A 21583-nucleotide genomic window follows, 5' to 3' on the forward strand; every position below is an offset into this window, starting at 1 on the left:
TAAATGATAAATCCGGTTACCCTTCAGCAAGCTGACCTCCCCCCCCGTGAGCCTTAAAACCTCTTTTGACACCCACCCTCCCCGGAGCGGGTGGGGGTGACAGCTGACCTTCCTGCGTGACCTCATCACACTCGCTCGCAGACGCAAACACACACCCCCCGAGATCATGCATTAGGTGCATTAGATTATTGGAAGGAGCTCTGTTATGGCCGGGGTGGGCCTGTAAAGTCCAGTTTCGATCGCATTGCCCGGGGTTACGGGGGCAGGAGTGTGACCTTGAGCCATCCCTGGAGCGCTGCTGGAGAGGAAGATTCGAGCAGTGCATGCAAATTGTACTGGATGGCGTGCTAGGGCCCAGAGGGTTTTTTGACTGACACCTCTCTAACAAGGCAATTACGGATCCCTCCTGTGTGTTCGTGCACTTCACAAACTGTTCGGCTCACGAACACTCACACACAACAATGTGAATCACCGCTGCACTCTTAGCAATTTCACTTAGACATCGTAATGATAAATGTAAGAAAAAACAGGCGTATGACCATATTGCCTATTTTATCGGCATCGATCTGACACAATATTCTTTTTCATTTCTCCTCTGTAGATTAAAACTAGGGATGCATCGTTACCATTTTTTAAAGACCGAGTACCTATATTTTTTTCTTCGATACCGATGCCTGTACCTTTTCACAACACAACACAAGCCGACGGTTAACAAGCCGACAGTGGAGAAAACGCGCTGCTCTTCTAACTCCCGGTAACAAAACCCAGATCTGACAAGAATATCTGGCTTTATTGTTTATAATGTTGATAATAAATAAAGTAAACGGGCTCGATACCTCCCTGCCGACTGTTAAGATCCTAAAAATTGGAGACATAGTGCTTGTTTATTAAGTGACCATCATCTGAGGAAGATATTCTGCTGATCAGCACGCATATAAATATTGTTTTCTTTGTCGGTCACGGTCAGTGTCTGTCTTGTTTAGCTTTACATTGCATTGGCATCAATAAATAAAATAGGCCTATTTATTTCAACTAAGGTAACCAAGGGATCACAGCGAGTTTTAAAACAAACAAAAAAAGCATCCGTGCTTTATTTATTTACAGGCCGTAACTTGAAGGCGGCGATCCTATTTGAACTTCTAGAAGGAAACTTCTTGCTTTTAGCTATGGAAAAAGGTGCCAGTCTTATGTTAAGGCCAAATGCATTAACATTAGTTGCAGTGAAATGTACATTTTCATGTTTCAAGTTGTTGAAATTAGCATTACTTAATATATTTTTAACGAACGAATATGAATTTACTAAGAACAACAGCTCCGAACACGTTATGGTAATAAATTAATTATTGTTAATCATTTAATATTACGTTTGTATTTTTATACCTAATGTAAGTAATGTTAACGAATTCTGTGGCTCATTTTAATATGGTGATGTGAGCTGAGCATAAAACGCGATCCGGGCATCCGGCATATAAACTTAAAATATTTAAACTAGCTTGCGATCTGAGCGAACAAAGATTAGGAACACATACAAATGATTTTTTATATTTTCTGTATATTACATAATCATTACACATGTAGTGAAGAATCGTTAAATAAGACGTGACAACTCTAAGGTCTTCTGTAGCGGTAACTTAACCTTGTGGTGAAGCAGTTTTATTCTTATGAAAAATACCAATATTCGAATAGCATTTTTAATACTCGAATAGTTATTGCGGATCGAGTATTCAAACATTCGTGCACATCCCTACTTAAAAAAAAAAAAAAACGCCCGCTGCAGGCGCATATGAGCTGAGCGTTCTGCCCCAAGTTGAGCATTTTTCAACTCTGGGCGCCCGGCTGAATGCCAGCGCGGAAAAAAAAAACACCAGCTGCTCGCATTTCAAAAAACAGAAACGCCAAAAAACATCCTCCCATTCTACACTTTTAATCCCAAATTTATAGAGGTAAGATTTGCAATAAATAGTTAACCGCACACTCCGACAATAAACACTCGACTCCTGTGTCTCGTCTCAGGCCTCACCCTGCAGCCCGGCCCAAACTTCGGCCCGCCAGTGGAAAATAAAAAAGGTGCCAAACCGATGCAGTGATCAGATATTGACGAGGATGGTGTTTTTGTCCCCTGTGTATGGGTTACATACGAGCTACAGCGCACCGGTGAGCTGAATGCCTGTGTAATATCCTGTTTCCCAATTCTGCTGCTTGACTTTGGCCGCTGCCCCATTAGAAACGGTTAACAACAATCCATTTGTGTGTGCAGCCATTTGTGATGGTCAGAACGAAGATGCATTGGTCATGTATTTCTCCTTTCGTGCTGCACAGTAAGCTATGGTGGCGTTCCACACGGCGCTCTATATATAGCCGAGTTCTGTTTTCTCTTGAAATAGCCGTATGCTGTAAGGCCGTTGTCAGATAAGACAAGCAGCCTTTAGCTTGCCAAACCTCAGACCTAGGACCTAAAACACAATGGCTAACAAGGGGCCGGACCTGGAAAACGCTACAGGAAAAGGAGACTACCGGGGTTCAATAACATGCACACTCATGAAACTGCAAGCTAATGTAACAATGTGAGGTGAGCCAATGCTGAAGCTAATACGATGCTCAGTGTGTTGGCAAGTTTTCCGGTTGGATCCTGGAAGGTGTGCGAGTGTTTGTGCGTGTCTGCTGTGTCACTGGTTCCCTCAGTTTCCAAGCCTCGCTGGATCACGAATGCGGCCCGAATGCGGCCAGCTCTGCAGTAGAATGTGAGCGCCAAGGCATTCCACTGTCTGCACGGCCCGTCCCGAACACCACAGACACGGAAACCCACGAACTGACACACACACAAAACATGTCTGGGTCAAATTCCTTCCAAAAAGAAAAAGAAATGATGTCACTTACATCAAATGACTATGCCCTCAAACGTGCGTCTTTTCTTGCCAAGCAAAATACCTTGATTTTGGAGTGAAATGTGACCTGGGCATGTTTATCAGGAGATTCACGCATCTACTGAATCTCTTTTCCCAAATTCTCTCTTATGCGGTCTAGCCACGGGACCCGGCATATGCGTCATCCATCTAACAGTACAGAAACCAATTCAAAGCAAAGGAAAGTTTCTGGGCCAACACATCAGCGTCGACTACCAGCCAGGGGCCTTTCAGAAAGCGGGTTGGTTCTTTTATACGAAGCGTTTACTTTAAATAATTCATCCCATTCGGGGCAGAAATAGCCGGCGCGAGTGCTTATTATGACAGGCCTTTTTGTCGGCTCGGAGTCTCAGCCGGTCTGAGCTGAAGGGGGGGGGGGGAGCGTTGACTGACCGGCTGCAGTGGACCACAATTTCCAGCAATAGCCTCAGCAGACATACATAAAGATCTCCGGCTACACTTTACATTACAGCATCTGCGTTACAGTAATAACAACAAGCAGGTCCACAACGTATAAGAGCACATTAAGTCTGGTTCGCATGTAACATGACTCTAATGTAAAATGTGATCACATTGCGCATTAATGGTGGGAATGAGTGCATCTGGTCAACTGCAGAGGTGCGTTTGTCTGGGAATACAGCAGACGTGATGGAGTTAAGGCATATGCAGCAACACAGCAAAACTGATGCAATGAGTTCTGTTCCGATGCCAAAAACTCACCAAAACATTCACTTGCTAGCCTATGTTTTATCAACGAGATCGCTTAAAGACGACCAGTACCGCGTAAAAGGCGTTTCTGACTAATATTTATCACATTTGGGGGGGGTTGAACAAATAGTTCAATACGCCACAGCCAAATTCGTCGGCGTGCACGCGAAATACTGACAGATAACGGTCAGTTAAAGCGATTCCACCTCAGAATAAGATGAGACACGCATAGATGACTGTCTGGTTTGTTTCCGCCGTCGTAAAAAACCCCAAAGATTTCTGAAATGGAACTTTTCTACAAATGAAACATTTTCGAATGAAACGGAACGTTTGAATCTGAAACACAGTTTACACGCGCTTAAAAGAAGCCGTTGCCCATTCAGACGTCAGCGGTCGAAACCGTTTCTAAATCGCGACCTCAGTCGATAAACTGCTCGGGGGGAAATCCCGCCCTACTTACATATATCCATTCCCTGTGGCTGGGATAGGGTGCAGTTGCAGGAGCATGTGTCATTGGAGTTGGCGTTGTTGTTTCTGGAGCTGCTGTCCGGGACCGTGATGTTTCGCATGGAGGCTCGGGGAAAGTGACGGGACGGGGGCGAGACAGCCGCCGGCCGCGGCCCTCACACGAACTGACGGACACGTTCACGGCAGCAGTCGGTGTCGGCCTCTCGGTTCGCTCGCGCTTCATGCCATCGTCGCTCGCATTCGCTGCTGTTAGTCTATGGTAAATACGTTCCCCGCATCCTGACGGTCTTTTCGTCTCGCAATCATTCAGAAGAATGGCTTTCCGTGACTGTCTCAGGCTCACACCCCACCTCCTCGCGTCCCTACCTCCCTCCTCCGAGAGGGGAGCAGCTCCAGACAGACAGACACGAGCTGTGGGAGGGAGGCTGGCGCTGACAATGGCAGTGGTGGTGAGAGAGAGAGAACTGCGCGCGCGTGTGTGTGTAGCGGTTAGAATTACACACACAAACACACACTCATTAGTGCCAGCCACGAGCAGTCAAGGCAGGCATTGAAGAGGCTTTAACCTTGGGCTGACCCCACAGTCTAGCAGATATTCAGCAGATGTGTCAGACACCCCCCCCCTTCTGTCCCAAACTGTCTGCGGTCTATAAATATATCCGGGACCGGTTTGCTTTGGGGAATGTCCGGCCGAGTGAAATTTGTGAAACATTGTGGCTCCAAAACGGACATTTGAGTCACACTCAGGGTGTATGAGGTTAGAAAACATAACATCAAACTTAGAGACATTTGCATAGAAATTGCTTGAGGTTTTTATCAGCAATTTAGCGCAAGTGTTGACACAGGGTGCTCTAGAAAAGTTAACTATGAACATCAATTTTTGTGTGTTTGAACTGTCAGAGGTAGCTTTTATCTTTTGTTTGAGATTCTAAATGGGTATTTGTATCTGTCCTTAAAATAAATGCCATTTGATTGCTATTCTGTAATTTAATCCAATGAAATATAGAGATTTTAAGTGTGGTTTAAAGTCCCAGTGAAATAAGAAATTACAATGCCTTTTTTCATGAAATATTGTAGCGTTTATTGTAAATAGTTTAACAATTTAGGTGATTCTCTTTTTTTTGTTTTTCTGTGTCTTTTGTGTGTTATAAATTGCCCATGCATGTATTAGACACGTAAAAATGCAAAAAGCGAATGCTCCCCAGACCTGCCTAAAACGCCTCGTGTAACCACACCCCCACAAATCTACGTCAGTTGGTGGTATGATTTGACTCAGACCACCCAAATGTATATGCAAGTAAGGTGGGCGTACCTGTCAGTACAATTGCTTTGGAACCTGATGTTCCAAATATGGTAAGAGGCGTTACATTTCCATCACACGCTTGCAGTATTCGACCAATCACTACGCACTGGTTAACTGGCCAATCATAGCACATCTCGCTTTTCAGAGCGATGAGCTTTGTAAAAATTCTGCGCGTTTCAGAGAGGCGGGGCAAAGAGGAGATACAAAAATACAGCACGGTATGTGGAAAATACAGCATTTTTTAACCTTAAATCGTGTATACACATTACATTACATCTAAAACAAACGATAATAATCGTTTTAGCCGTGTCATATTACCCCTTTAAAATCCGTGTGCCCTCAAAATCTTCGGTTAAAATCTGAAAATGCACTTCCGTCCTGTAATGACTATCCATCTTAAATGACGTATTTTAGATGGCTTGGGCGGAGCATCCGTTGACTCCTCCCCTTCAACTGTCAGTCTGCTGCCAGTTCCATTTCAAAATGCAACGGCTGTTTTTATACATCCAATCAAGTGAGCCACGCTCACTATTTTTCTCATTCAAAATTCCATTTCACTCCGATATGCGTCAAAATACGGAAGTAAAAACGATCGCAATTTCCGGTTCACGGGGACTTTAAGAGTACTTCTTGTTGCCACTTTTTGTTGCTCCTAATGGGTAAATCTAAAAATATAACATTTTCAAATGAACAATTTACTAAAATTCCAAATAAATTAGACAATGTTTTGCTTAAAGATGCCATGAATTAAAACCACAATTTTAACCCGAGCTTTTGTTATATAAGAGGGAATCGTATTCACGCGAACATCATGTAAGTGTCAGAACTGAAAACGCCCTTGTTACTGAGATTACAACTGTTATTGACACCAGGCCCAGCGAATGCCAGTTTCTGGAATGCACCTATCTATGATGTCATTGACAGGTTGAACACCGCCTCCACAGAAAGAATATCAACGACTACTTCTCTAGCCCCGCCCACTGGTTCGTGCATGACAATTCTGAAGTAACACAAGTGGCGCGGAACCATATAGAGCGAGCAAGCAATAAACAAACAAACATGCCTTGAAAGATAGCTAAATATTGTGCCATCCCTGGTTGTGGAAGAATACAGTCGCTGCATAACCTTCCTTCGGATTCCGATATTATTAATGCGTGGTTAAAGTTTATTTTTAAAGACGTTCCAGCTCATGTGGGAAAAACATGGAGCGTTTGTTCGTTTCATTTCTCTGAGGATTCCTTCGTGAACAAGGCACAGGTCGACGGTGGATTTGCAGAGAGACTAAAATTAAAAAGCAGTGCTGTAGCGTCAATATTGGATCCGGGAATAGGAATGGCGCAGCAATCTTTTGTGAGTAAAACATTTTTGTATATGCATCACTATTGCTTTGTTAGAGATCGCTTGATATGCCCTGAGCACTATTCTCACGGGATTAGTGTTACCTGGGGACCTCTAGTCATTTGTATTAATTGCAGAGGTTGTCTGTGATTTGTCGGGCTCATATATCATTTTTCAAGGTTTAATCCACCGTTTGCGAATAATGTAGGCTGTTTTGAAGAGTTTTGGTATTATTTCGGGTGCTGGGTCATATCCATAAGTTACCAGGAGTCTCCCGTTTGTTTATTTATCATGTAAACTCTCGTAACATTTGAGATCCGCGATCGCAGTGATCTTCTGTCCGGTTCGCGATCACGGGTAGGGCTGCCACGATTATGATATTTGATTGACGATTAATTGTCTAATAAATCATTGCGATTATGACGATTAATTGTCTGTTTTCGGGCTTTGCCGATTATGACGATGAATTGTCTGTTTTTGAGCTTTAACATTTAATTCTCATACATTTTTGATTCAGCGATTGAAACGACCATATTGTTCTGAATACAAGACTATGTTATTTTCTTGGAAATACATTGGAAAAAATTGGGTCATCATATATTTAAGGTTTAGGCTTTTACCTGTCAATAATACAACCACCAAACACTTGTAAATTAAGTAAATTGATCAGGTGTGAATTGAAGCCACCATTAAAATACTATCAGTCATAGAAAAGCTTCTAGTCTGTTTTTTTCTCACTTGCAAGACTACAATAAAATTTTACTTGTATATTAATGAAATTTTGGTGGACTGGTTTTCACACTGAGATTTGCTTAAATAATATTAAATTGTACTTCAGGTAATTTGTATATGTTTTTTTTTTTTAAGTGATTGTGTTGTGGTGGTACATTTTACAAGTATTACCATGCTTTAGTAACAATATATACACTAAAATATGCAATATGCAGATACACTACAGCTCCCCCTAGTGTCTTCTATAGAGATGTGCAATAATTGCGATGATCTGAAACCATCGCGATGAGGTCAAACAATCGTGAGACGATTATTTAATAATCGTGACAGCCCTAATCACGGGTCTCAAATGTTGACAGGTACGGTCATATATCATTAAACACCATACAACTATGGGCTATACAAACTATACGCAAAGCCTTGCCATCACATCTGGGAAATAAGTCAGTAAATTTGAGTAAAATCATCCCGTGCGAATGCGTCACATGAAATACTGATGTGGGGAGGTCATTTATAAATCACACGAGGTCCCCAGATAATGCTAATCTCGTGCGAACGTCATAAGTAGACCTCATATACAACAGTATAAAACAATAAACAAGCCCAGTTCATCGCACCTTTAAAGTGTTTTAGAATATTTTAGATTATAGAAATATTTTATGATAATTCATAATAAAAGTGTAATAAAGGTCAAGCAACCTACTGTGTACTCACTAGAATAAAACAAAACAAATGTTTGTATTAAAACCAGCAAGACTTGTTTCTCAAATCAGTCATGTTCATTTAGATAAAATTATTTGTTACACATGAGAGGTAGAATTGGCCTTGTTACGTCTCACGTTGGAGCAGAGACGCAGGTTTTTCATTAGCGTCCTCCAGTGGTGTCTGGTGTCATGTCACTGCTACATTGCTCTGAATGCGGGCAGAGTGACTTGTGTTTGTGTCCTACTTTCTCCTGTGACCTCTCACGGATGGTGTGATAGTTTGAAGTGTTCCAGACCGAGTTAACAGCACAACCATGACATGAAATTGGCACAAGCCGGTCAAGATAAGGTCGAACAGAAAAGAGAAGTTTATGACAATCTCTGAATTTGGATATGAAACGTTATTTATCACCGCGTATGTAATATCATTGCATTTGTAGATTTACAAGAAAATATCTGAACCTAGACTAGTTTCATAAATGTACACAAAACAATACAACTAGAAGAAAATCTGGAATCATTTACAAATTCATTACATAATACAGATGTTAGTTTCCTAATACTAATCCTTCTTACAATATCTTCTCACACCACAAACTCCTTTCAATGTTCGTCAGTGGTTTAGGAATGAGTCATAGCGTCTGTTCCCAGAGGCAAAACTGCTTACGGCTGAGACACAGACACATCAGTCTGGCTCTGTTACACCACCTGTGATTGCTCAGGTGCAAGTCGAAATCACACTGCCGTCAGCCATCACTTCAGCAGAGATCAACATCACCCTGCATGATACACAGACAAACCAACCACTGCGCAGCTCCTGATGTCCGTTCAAATAAAGAAATGTTCCCTGAATATAAAGCACCGGACAGGAACACCTCGTTTAGAAAGATATATTCTGCTCGGACAAAAAGACAAGAATAAGAAAGATGAAACTAATTGAAGCAGGATCACATAGCACGAGGTAAAGTGCTGTACGGTTGCTGTCTCAGGGCCTGGAGAGCCTTATGGATGTATTTTAATGCCGTTTGTCTTTGAAGCAAAAAAGCATGTGGAATTACCACTAATCCAAAATAAATCTGTCGCATTACAAGTGCTTGCATTTTTAGAGTCTGCAATTCAATACAGTTGTATATTTAAGCTGTGAATATTTCAAATTGAAACATTTCACGCACAATTTCACCGTTAAAAAGTTCAATCATCAAAATTTGCCTTTTAAATTTCACTTGTTTTAGAATACAACCTTTAATTTTCGACAGACAGTTTTCAGTCCATATTATTTCGGTTTAAAATTTCACTCACTCACTCTATTAACCTAATTATGTCTTTTACGTTTGGCGTAACAAATATATGTTGTTTACCTAACCATAAGATTGATTTAATTTGTGTCTTTTCGGGTCGATTTGGTAAAAGCACAATCGTTTTAAATTAGGCTACCAGAGAACCGATGCCATATCGGACTCGACCCGTGCCCAAGGCATTTGTCAAAGTTTTAGACCTGAAACCGCTGGGACCCATGAGGACCTCTAACATACACTTCAACACAAGTCTTTCATGGCTGAGCAGTGTAAAAATATATTGAATTACTGGTCAGAAAACTATGAGTGCTCACTGGCAATATATATACAATTAGTTCTGTTGATGTTTGGCGCATTGTATTTTGCATTATACTTTTATATTAGGCTATATACTTTCGTTTTAAGTGTAGCTTACCCGATACTAATATAACATATAAAACAAAATTTTACGATTTAGTATAATCATTTATCATCTATATGTTTACGTAATAAGTCAACATATTGTTAAATTTATGAATTTGAAATGACAGAAGTCTAGATATGCTGAAACCACGCTCATTCAAGGATTTGCTTTGACGGAGAAAGCACGAAATGTAAGTGTCTGAAACGTATGTCTACAGTTCAGTTAAATGAACTTATGCTGACTGAATGAGAAGCGAACATTTTTCTGAATATCCACAACATTACCATGGTGGCATGGTGGAACAAAAACGCTATAAGCTTGCAAGATCTGCCTGCTTAACCCTTTCGCGTCCACGGACCATGCCACACCATCAGCGTGCATCGTCTCATTGGCCGGTGTACCGTGCTAAAATGCTAAATGTTGCTTAATCTATTCAGACCAAATGGCTAAAATTTGTATAGCCTACATCTTTTTAACAAAGCCTAGGCTATACAGAAATCAGAAGAGCCCTGAATATGAACACAAAGCATTAAATGGCACAATAAGAATGTTAGGATATCCTGCCGTATTTCTTACATATTATCAGAAGAACTAACATTGAAGGAAAAACAAGTCTATGTTGCTGCAGTATTTCAGTTTGTTTTTGTAATTTAATCGTTCATATAATAGGCTACATTGGCTATATTTATTTTGTTTGCGTTCTGACCTCAGAGATTTCAGATGAAAAGCTGTATGCCTTATTATTTTCATTGATATTTCTCTTTTAAGTGGTGCAGTTATGCGTTTGTTTAAGTTACATTTATATCCTACATTTACAAAATATTTTACAATTACGTTTTTAAGAAATTATTATTTATATTGTGTGTAGATTATTTATTTTACATTCTGATAAAAAAAATAGTTTATGGCTTGTTCTAACATCTGTTTGCACTAGGTACTATTTCAGTTTGCTTATTTTTATTTGTCAATTCGTCTAAAAATGTAAATATATTGCTCTTTTTCCTGCTTAGTTTTATACCAAAATAAAATGTTTTATCTGAATTTTAATGTTAAGTTTATTGTGTTGGTGTTATGTAACTAATGTAATGCTTTAAAATCTTGTTGTTTTGTTTTCTGACACATTTATAATCATACCATTGCATGTGTCATTAAAATAGCTTCATGCAAATTTATTTTATATTAAAAACTCAATACACAGTATGGTTCAGTAATTCACTGTTACAAATTACATATTTCTCATCCCCGAAACTTAAACCATTATTTGATGACTTAAGATATAGTGCTTATTAATAGCACGATTTTATGTTTGTATTTGGCGAGCTATTTATACATAGAAATTACCTTTTGCATGTGCGCACTTTTCGTGTACATTCGTACTTAACCCACACCATCTTAACCAAGGGGGTAAAAGTGCGCATCATTTGCATCTAAAAGTAATGAATACTGTATAAATAGCACGCCATATGCAGTACTAGGAGATCGGGTAGGATATTTCAGTGATTAAATTAATATTATAAATGTGTGACTAGTCCACTGATTCCAGGCCACCTGGAATTGTCCCCGTGCTCCATGTCCATTCCAGGGCTGAGTGGTGAGCTAAACTGCCACACTGTAAAACTTTGCTGTAATTTAGTAGCAGGTTTGCCAGTAATTTACTGTGGATTTAATGTACAATTTTGTTTTAAGCATAAACCTACCTAGTTTATATATTTTTCTTTCATAAAACAAGACTAAATATCTTGGGTCACTTTTCTTGTTATCTAAACACGCACTGGTAATGCAACAGATTTATTTTGGATTTAGTGGTAATTCCACATGCTTTTTTGATTCAAAGACAAATGGCATTAAAATACTTCCATAGAGTCTGAAAACACTGAATATTGCTGAAGTGTAACATTTTTTTGAGACATTTCCGCTGAATGTTGTGCAGGTTTGATCTGCAATTACCACAAACATTTGGCGGGAGTAACTGCTGCCAAAAGAGGCTGATTTAAGGATTTACTATAGCCATTTTGAGAAATTTGGCCCCTGAGTATAGCGAAATATAGTCTCAAAGCCCCAAACCACCACCTACACACTGTCCACAGTCCATTCACTGATCGTCTGATGTCTGTTTCACCCAAAAATAGCAAGAGCTGGATGGAAATGAGCAGTTTTAAGCTAAATGCATGGATTTCCACAATATTCCGGAGTCGGCAACAGCATCCCAACACGGTACCCGAAAATACTTTCTAGTGGTTAGATAAACCCAGTCACAAATATAAAGGGTTACTAATAGTAATGATTTATGGCACAAAAAAAAGAAAATTCACAAAATATGGAGATAACGAGGTTACAAAAATACACTGATTTATTTTACTTGTTATGTCTGAGGAGCATCAGGTAAAAACATAAATTTAGGATCGTTAGAAAGAAACCGCAAAGTCTACATACACTTATTGTCTTGGTGTTTTTTTCACAGACGGTCACAAAGCAGCAGTGCTACTTAGACAAATTTTGTCTACACCATCAGCAATTTTAAACAACCCTAAAATGCAGGAATAAAAACTACGTATGGTTGCTTTTCATACGAGTCAGATGGTTTCTGAATGGTTTTTCCCCATCAAAGTGAGCAGTTCTCGATCAGAGTCAATAATCAAACATCTGGCTGTGTAAAACTAAGTCAAACAAGTCCCAAGGCTTCAGTCACCCCTGTAAATGAATGTAATTCTCAACTCTCTCACTAACTAGACGATTACTAATATTACTACTACTATTACTGCAAAACGAGTGGTTTGAGAGAAGTGAGGAAGACAGACCAACTTCAGCTTCTGCTTGGGTTTGTGTGTGTTTACCCGAGGATGGAGAGATATTGATAGGCTGTAAAGTCATGGGCGGTGGATGGCCGTACCCCTGGGAGCTATGCAGTCTCTTACTCCTGCTGTGATGAAGTGTTTACATGAAGGGATCGCCCTGAGGGGCCGGTATTCATTAACCAGACTCACAGACTCAGACTATTGACTTCTCCCGCTAGACTGAACCTCTCACGCACACACACACACACACTTACCTTTAGCACGCTTTTTTAAACTTGTGTTTATAGAAGTAGCTGCTTTTAAACTTTGATTTTTGTTTTTAAAGAGATGAAAATTCTGTCATTATTTACTCACCCTCAGATTGTTCCAAACCTGTAAAAATGTCTTTGTTTGGTTGAACACAAAGAAAGATAGTTGTAAGAATCTCAGTAACCAAACAGATCTCACCCCCCATTTACTGCCATAGTAGGGAAAATAAATACTATGGGAGTCAATGGGGGATGGAATCAGTTTGGCTACTGACATTTTTACAAATATCTTCCTTTGTGTTTAAGAGAACAAATAAATTTACACAGATTTGGAACAATCTAAGGGTGAGTAAATGATGACAGAATTTTCATTTTTGGGTAAACTATCCCTTTAACACGGTTTAAAATATTTGTTTTTCTTTAGTGAACATTTCAGACAAGCCCAGAACTAGAGCTCTGGGTAGTCTTTAATAAACAAGAATTAGGTATCTATTTTCTGTATTTTTCCGTTTTTGCTCATGCAAATCTTGTTACTATGCAGTTGCAAGGGCCTTCTGAGGGGTTGCTAGGGTGTTGCTTATTCACCAAACCCAAAAGGGACCACCAGTATACTATTCTGGTGGACCCGTTTTTCAATTAGGAAAATTAAATATAACCTGTATTAGCATTAAGTGTAACCTCTCTTAATAGTTATCTGCATCTGCGTCTGGTAAATAAACCTGACATGGTGCACATTCATTTTCATTTCTTCTTTTCTCATGAGATCCATGCAAATAAAAAAGAAAACAAACAGGCAGAGAACGAGACACAACTTCCTACAGACAGAGGGAAACCACAGGCTTGAACTCTGAAACTAAAGTCTTTATGTGTACTGCTGAACAAATATATGACTTTATTATATACTATCCATACTACATACACACGCACGCACACATGTGTGTGAGTGTGTGTATTTATATATATTGCCCTTGCAGCAAATGAGAATGCAGAAATCAGCATCATGCAAACACAAACCACACACTGACAAGTTTTTAGAAGAACTTTCAGTCTTATGTCTGTGCAGTTTCCTCCCGCTTCTTCTTGCAGTCAGTAAAACCACTCTTAAAAAAAGCAACGCAATCCACCGAGGCAAAACACACACCCTGGTTTGTCCTTGCTGACCGTCTCGCCTGGCTTTTAGCAACCTTTAGAGCCTCTGCTGTAGGATTCTGACCTCAGACCAGGACACATCTCCTCTCTCATTTCTTTACTGTGCTAAAAGTCTCCGACAGAGAAAGAGAGAGGATCAAGCTGATCAAATCATATCTCATTATGAGATGTTTCCACTTTACTGGTGATTTGGTAAGAAGCATGTATTAGTAAAGATAGATTATTACTGCTCGGAATATTTCACAAAAAAGACATTTTGTACTGAACTCGGGTGTGTAACAACTAACCCCCCAAAAAAGAAGGTGAAAATGCACGTTAACAGCATCAACCAGCTTCCTCCCAAATACAGAACAAGAAAAAAATCCTGTGTTGCATATAACAATAGCATGTTATTTTAAACATTTAGAGGCTTTTTAGAGTCTATGGAGACTTTTTGCTTTATTTAACACTTTGTGGTTTTATCCTAAGACAGGCGCTTTACAAATGTGCCATTTACTCGCTGGCCCAAAAAGGATCGCATGTCCGCCCCCGTTATGCAGCAGGCTCCAGAGACCCCAGAAATGTGCAGCATGCATTTTTTAGGCAACAGTTTTTTGGAATTATGTATATGTACAGACGATTTACAGATCAAACACCATCTAGCCTTGCTGTGTGTTAACAGAACGTGACAATTATTTTATACGCACTAAAGGTACTGCAAATGCAAAAGTGAAAACACACATTTTCAAAACAGAGTACAAGCGCAAACAGTTTGATATTTGTGTATTTTGCAAACTGCACAGTGAGTTTTCAAAACGGGCTGCGTAATGATTAGTCGCGACTAATCGTTTGCAGAATAAAAGTTTTGTTTACATAATATATGTGGGAGCACTGTGTATTATAAATATGTATATACTGTATAAATACACATGCATGTACGATTTTAAGAAAAAAAGATATTTATATATTAAATATTTATATATGTAAAAATGTATATACACATGCAAATATTTCTTAAATATATACATGCATGTGGGTGTATTATACACAATTATTATACAAAGTACACCCACATATATTATGTAAACAAAAACTTTTATTCTGCAAACGATTAGTCGCGTTAGGCAGCCCTAAATTTGTGCATTTTATTAAGTGTAAATGTGACTAGTTATGATTCTGACCCGATCCATAAAATAATGCTGCGAGTTCCTGCTTTCTGCAATATTCCACACATTTTGCAGGGTTTTTTTTCCAGAATTGCGGTGAGAATGAGCCCATGCTGAAACTTGCTGACACTTCAGAATATACAAACAACGAATTCACAACAATGCTAAATAAGGAAATGCAACAATTTGTGAAGCCTGTTGTGAATGACGCTTGAAGAGAATGATATGTTTGATACGACAACAGCCAGTGATCGGAGAACAACATACTCAAGCCCACCTTCTACCTTCATTCATGTGAGAAGTATTTCTGTTTTTCTTCATTACCTAAAGAATGATACATACTCCAATACAAAAGCCAAGATTTCCACTGAAACCATAAGATCAATGTAAAACCAGTGTCTCTGGGGCAGAGTCAGATATCTGCATTCTCCTACCCTCCTGTTGCTGATGCAGAGTCTCGGTCTGTTTTGGGCTTTGCTGCAGAGAGCGAGAGACATGAACACTCTCTGCGCACAACTGCCAGAGGGAGGGAGCACAAAAATACTTAAGGGCCGACTCCACCGGACTGACAAACAGCAGGCCGACATCTTGAAGACTCGTGACGGTAACTAAAGCACACTGCAATGTGTTAGCATTTCCAGATTTTCACAACCTGTTCCTGCATTCAAAAAAGGACATCTCTAAAGCAGAAAGACAGCACGATTTCATCTAATAATGCTGCTTTAGCTTTAATAAGGTGTTGTGTTTGTCTCAAATCCATCTGCGTCTGTTCTTTTCTCAGCGATTCTTTCCAGAACTGAAAGTCCTCTTCCTCTCCGCAGGGTCAGGATGTGCGTGTTTGTTTGTGCATGCCAGACAGACAGAACCGGCTGAACACAAAGCTTTTAAATATGCTCCAGTTACGACTCGATAGCATTTGTATTTTAATGCTCGATGTGAGGCTGTTTTAACCTCCTAGTAGTAAAGAGTCCCAGATCATACATCTACAAATTTGTGAACAATTGGCCATAGATGCTTTCTTTAATACTTGCATCCTAAAGGGCTCTGCCAAATGGATTCGGTCTGTTTTTCAATACTTGTCTACGTAGTACACATTCATCAGATGGACGTATTTGCATACTTCAAATACTTCCGTTCTCAAAAAAAAAAAGGCTGATTATACGAATCAGCATAAAAGAAAGAAAATCACAAATGAGATCTCCTTAGTATCTCTTTTATTTCTAGACATAAATGACATGAAAATAAACATGGAAAGTTCAAAACTGCTACAACTAACAGTTCCTTAATGCATCTCAATGTGCTGTTCTTACAGATACGGGCTTGGTTTATTCTTATAGACAGCATTCTATTCTGTCGTCAGAAATAAACAAAACACAGTGAAAACGTTTTACTCTTTTTGGCTTGTGATGTTAAGAACACGACCCAGACATTTCTTGACACGGTTCTTATGAGATTTTGATATTGATTTAACGTTGTCTTGACTGCAGGGTTTAGTTAAGTCTGGTTTGAACTAAACCTTCATGATGTAACAGTAATTCAAAGTGCTTCCTGTCTGACTTCCATAAACATGCAAGCGTGTCTCACTCTGAACGTCTAGACGCTGAGAGCTCTTGTGTAATGAGGCCAACCGCTGGTGTTTATTCAGGCCAGATCTGTGAGTGTGTCCAGTATGAACTCTGAGAGTATCAGTTTTACTATTTCATGTCAAAACCGAAAGGTCTCTTAACGTGACTGATTTTTACATTTCCCCCTAAAGCTACACAGGGTTAACGCAGTCAGATCCATTACAAAAACATGTATACTTAAGTTTAGTTTATTAGGCACCTTTATGCACAGTGTGTTTAAGTGGCCTTTATGTAGTAAGTACTTGTACTAGTATAATTGTAAGCAAACTATTAGCTTAAAAATGTATATTAATAAGTGAAGATGGGCAACAGTTGTCTTCAAGACGTCATTTCTCCGAAGGGTTTAAAGTTAGACAGCACTTTCTCTTGGTTGCAGGTCTAACTGAAGTTTTGCATTTATACTTTCAAAGTGGTAAGCAATAAAGTTTCTTTCATATTAATGTGAATTTTTGCCTAACTTGCTGCAACCAAGACAAGCTCAAGACACCGTCTGCATCTCAAACCTTAAAGGGATCAAAAAAATGTCTGCAAAACTTAAACTAAATGAAAAAATAAAATGAAATGAGTTTAAAGCACTAAAATTATAAAAATAAACAAAAACGAAAATAAAACAAAACAAAACAATTTTTTTTTGGTTAATCTTACATAGCAACATAAAAATAAACAAATAATTTATAAAATGATAATGAAAAATTTAGTTTGAACTAAAACTAACAATGGACCTTAAAATAAAAGCTAATTGAAAATAAGAATACAACTAAAATCAAGACTATAATAACTACGCTCCACTCACAGTGTGTAAGTATGTGTGTGGGGGTTGGGTAGTGTGAAGGCCCCTCTCTCGTTCACGGCCCCCTGACTCACAGCGTCTAGACCGTATTCATGATCCATCTGTCTGAGACAACACAACGCTATGGCTGCGGCCATCACAATTGAAATATTTTGCCCCCCCTCTTCTGTACATCTCTGGTCCTAACACCTCTGCGTCTCTCTCGCTCGCTGTCTCTCCTCCACGCAAAATCAGCACTCCTCAGCCTCTGAAAATTCAATCATGGCTCACACAGGTGTCTCTAAAATAGCAGCCAGCCGCAGACACTTTCATTAACATGCGGCCCAGACTGCTAAATATTTTAAGTGCAGCGCTTGGACGTGTTCCATCAGTAAAGAGTGGCCCTTGTTCACCAGACAGCAGGGGGAAAAATGGCATGTTAAATAAAGTACACAAAACATAGTGTGATCTAGAGAGAGAGAGAGAGAGAGCGAGAGAGAGGCAGAAATGAAACAGGCACAACCAGTAATAGCTGAGCTGTAGAAAATGTTTTCTTGGTGGTAAAAAAAAAACTTTCTGAAACAAGAGTCTGTGCCAAATCTGATTGGATGAGTCACAGTCAAAGCCATGGTGAAATAAATTGTATATGAATTTTATATGAAAACAGAGCCACCTGCTTACCAATTAAGTACTCGCATTAAATAAAGTACTCTAAATGTGGTAAAATTACTGTAACAAACTGTCAGCTTACTGCTTTCAAACTGCTATCTCAAATAGCACTGAATAGTGGGCTTGTTTGGATGAACTGATTCAAACATGACTCACTGGTTCATTTCAATCACTCAAGTTCTGTTCCTGGAACTCTCTTCACAACACATTCAGCATAGCTTCCTCAACACAGAGGCATGTGTGGGACGTGTGCACTTACACTGGATGGTGTCTGGAGGTGGAGGTACAGCAGCGGGACAGTGTTCCTCATCGCTGTTGTCTCCACATTCATTCAGATGATTGCAGATCAGCGAGAGAAGTTTCAGACATCTGCCGTTGGTGCAGCGGAACTTACACTCTGTGGGCAGAAAGATAGAGAAATTATTCTTCGAGGGCAGATAAGACGGGACTGTCATAGCAAACATATCACTGCCGTTCAACCGAGGGCATGACATACCAGACAGATCGAACAATTAAGTAGATCGTCACAATGCACCATGGGCAGGAAAACTACAACTTTGGGTGGAGTGTTGGGATAAACTGACATTTCAAAACCTGAGAAAGCATGTGAAATATTTCTATCAAGCTATTCTTCCACTAGTCTGAGTCTCAGACGACAAGCCCAAGGGCAAGTTTGTAGATGGATGAATATTGCAGACGGTGCAAAAATCTGACTGGCTGGCCTCCATTTCATCAGCTTTATTTTCTACATTACATCTTTTGTACTATTAAGACTTGTTCACCACGGGACGATAATCACACGCACTTATCGCCAGCGCTTTTCGGTGTTCATACCCAAACGATTTTCACTGGCGATGCTCTGAGTGAACATGCAAATTCCCTCCCTGACATAGATGGCGCTTAATGAAAAACAGAAATACCCCGGTTCACAAGGGGGCGCTGCGCAACTTTATGCTTCTGACACTCGCTTGTCACACAGAAGAAGAATTAATCTTGCTTCCTCTTAGTCAACGTGTGCTCGGTAAAACCGTTTTGTGCTTGAACGCCACCAAGTTGTGTTTTACTGTAAATTCAGCAGCTCCAGGCATGTGAACAAAAGCACCAATCTCATTGGTCGGACAGTTTTTAACGTGGCGTGTCAAACTAAAAAAACACGCGCGATTATCGGCCCAGTGTGGATGAGCCTTTACTCTCGGATAAAAAGGAATTCGCATCACAAAGTCTTCATATTTAATGGACTCACACATTTAAAATGGGAAACTGCAAGCGTAGAATAAACATAGCATTATTGTCTGTTCCCGTATGAAAAGTTTTCTTTATAGTTATCATTCTTTGTGTGAAAAAATGTTATGTTTTGACGGAGTCTCTAATCTGAGACCTGATGCCACATCTAATGACATAACACTCCACCATAAAACATTGACTTCACTGCCACAGAGGCAGGATTTCTGTGAGCTTGTATCAGGCCGTTGGTTGGCCGGCTGGCGGCCGCTGTCTGGTCTGTGGTCATAATCGCAGATTTGATCACCAGCAGGGGAAATGAGACACCAGTCTCTACACAACGCCCAAACAAACTCAAACGCACTCCAATGTCGAGTTGGGGACAGACAACTATCTGTCTGTCCCCAGCAGACAGCCAGGCGTGTCATTCAATTTCAGAATGATCTGGAAATGTAGGAAACCATGCAGACAGAACGCCTCACACTGCTGGTTTTGTAATAGAACAACTACATTTTTACATTTCCTAAATAAAATGTTGAGTTGTCCCTTCCATGCAAATGCTAGGGTGTTTTTGGGTTTTGTTTTGAGACAAAATGCAATACGCACAACACATGTTGTGAGGTGGCGCTTGTGTGCAGGCAGCCTGATCAGTGTCTGTCTCAAGTCATTTCCCAAACTCATCCCAGGGTTTTTCCTGCATGGAAAAATTGGAGGCGGCCGCCTCAGTCAAATTTTGTGCCCCCTCAGTCACTGGCCAAAATGATGTTGGGTGCCATAAAAAAAAAACAGCGTGCATTCAACAGACTGTGATTTTAACTGCAAAAGTGAGGTTCTGAAGAGTAGTAGTACAAGAGCTATAGGGAGGCTCACATACTAGAATAAAAGAAATACTAGACCGCGCATGGGCTGCTTTGGTCAGCTGCTGCGATACGTCAACGGCGGCGCCGCCATATTGGTTGTGGCAAGAGTAGCATGTAAACAAATGCAAGTGAACGGGGGAGCTGCGCTTTTTAAAAGCACAATAATGTTTACATTTATTAACACATGTCAATGGTTTAGGATATACTTGTAGCACAAATACATCTCGTCTCTAGAAACTTAAAATCTCAATATTTAGACTTTTTAAAATTACCATCGATAACTGAAGCCGAAACATACCTGTACTCCACGTAAGTTGTAAAGTACTGAAATCGGTTGAGAAATTGTGTTTTATCCAGAAAACCCGCAGCACCGCCATTCACTTGCATGTGTTTGCAGTTGAAGGTTGCCACCCCTAATATGGCGGTGCCGTTGACGTACGATCCAGCAGCCAACGAGAAGTCTAGTTGTCTATGGGAGGTTTAGAGATGACGTATTATTGTATGCAAAACCCGGAAGCGAGTTAGCATTTTAGGACTTCCGGTTCCATCGTTCCAAAGTCTATGGGTTTTTTTGAATGGGTTTTTGGTAAATCCTCCGAAATATAGTCTGTGGTAAACAAAACCTCTAAATATTTACACGTTTTATTCTATGACATAAAACACACCAATTATAACCCACTTGTGATTTTTTTAAAGCCTTTTTTGTCTTAAAAACGGCAGTTGCTAACAAGTTGCTAGAAGTGACTACTTTCTTTGGCGGGGACGTTAGACGTCATCGTGCATATAAAGCTCACAAATAATGCAACATGGGCACAAATATCTTAAAACGTAGATGCGGATTCATTCATGGAGTAATTACTTATCAGAGAACACATTTTTAATTAAGTTTGAAAGAGTTGTCGTAGGCTTGGTGGTGGTGACGTTGATATCGAGCGACCTTAAAGATCGGGTAACATGCTTTGTCATGCATTCTGACTTTTTTTACACTGTTAAATGTGCTGGCTTCTCATGCTAACGAATTGGACGTATGACGTAGTATTTCTGTGCTTGATACACTCCCCCTGTGACGTCAAAGGGATCCTATTACTTTTATTGGGCAATTCTCCCGGAAAAGCACGGAAAGGCGAAAGAAATAGCCCGCCCACATGCCAATCGACGAGCATAGGAAGACCCGCCTATCAAGATTGGCTGCCCTGTGGGTCTGCAGCTGCAGCTCGTTACTCTTGCTATAGGGAGAGAAGTATGAGG

At 40.0% G+C, this 21583-nt stretch overlaps 2 protein-coding genes across 4 annotated transcripts in view; one reads left to right on the forward strand and one right to left on the reverse strand.

Annotated features, from left to right (window-relative positions):
• Nucleotides 1-21583, reverse strand: part of ldlrad4a (low density lipoprotein receptor class A domain containing 4a) — a 106159-nt gene that overhangs the window by 21307 nt on the left and 63269 nt on the right. For 2 of the 3 annotated variants that reach the window (XM_057354043.1, XM_057354044.1), the window contains one exon: nucleotides 18514-18651. In XM_057354043.1, coding sequence (XP_057210026.1) covers nucleotides 18514-18651 — 138 coding nt within the window. Of the gene's footprint in view, nucleotides 1-4071; nucleotides 4714-18513; nucleotides 18652-21583 lie in introns of those variants that run through there. The other variant, XM_057354045.1, reaches the window with a different exon arrangement.
• LOC130566547 (E3 SUMO-protein ligase ZBED1-like) overlaps nucleotides 15676-21583 on the forward strand; it is a 30490-nt gene continuing 24582 nt past the window's right edge. Inside the window, exon 1 of the mRNA XM_057354046.1 lies at nucleotides 15676-15795. The gene's annotated coding sequence lies outside the window, so the exon portion shown is untranslated. The remainder of the gene's footprint in view (nucleotides 15796-21583) is intronic.

This window comes from Triplophysa rosa, linkage group LG16 (genome assembly GCF_024868665.1).
Source record: "Triplophysa rosa linkage group LG16, Trosa_1v2, whole genome shotgun sequence".
NCBI lineage: Eukaryota > Metazoa > Chordata > Actinopteri > Cypriniformes > Nemacheilidae > Triplophysa > Triplophysa rosa.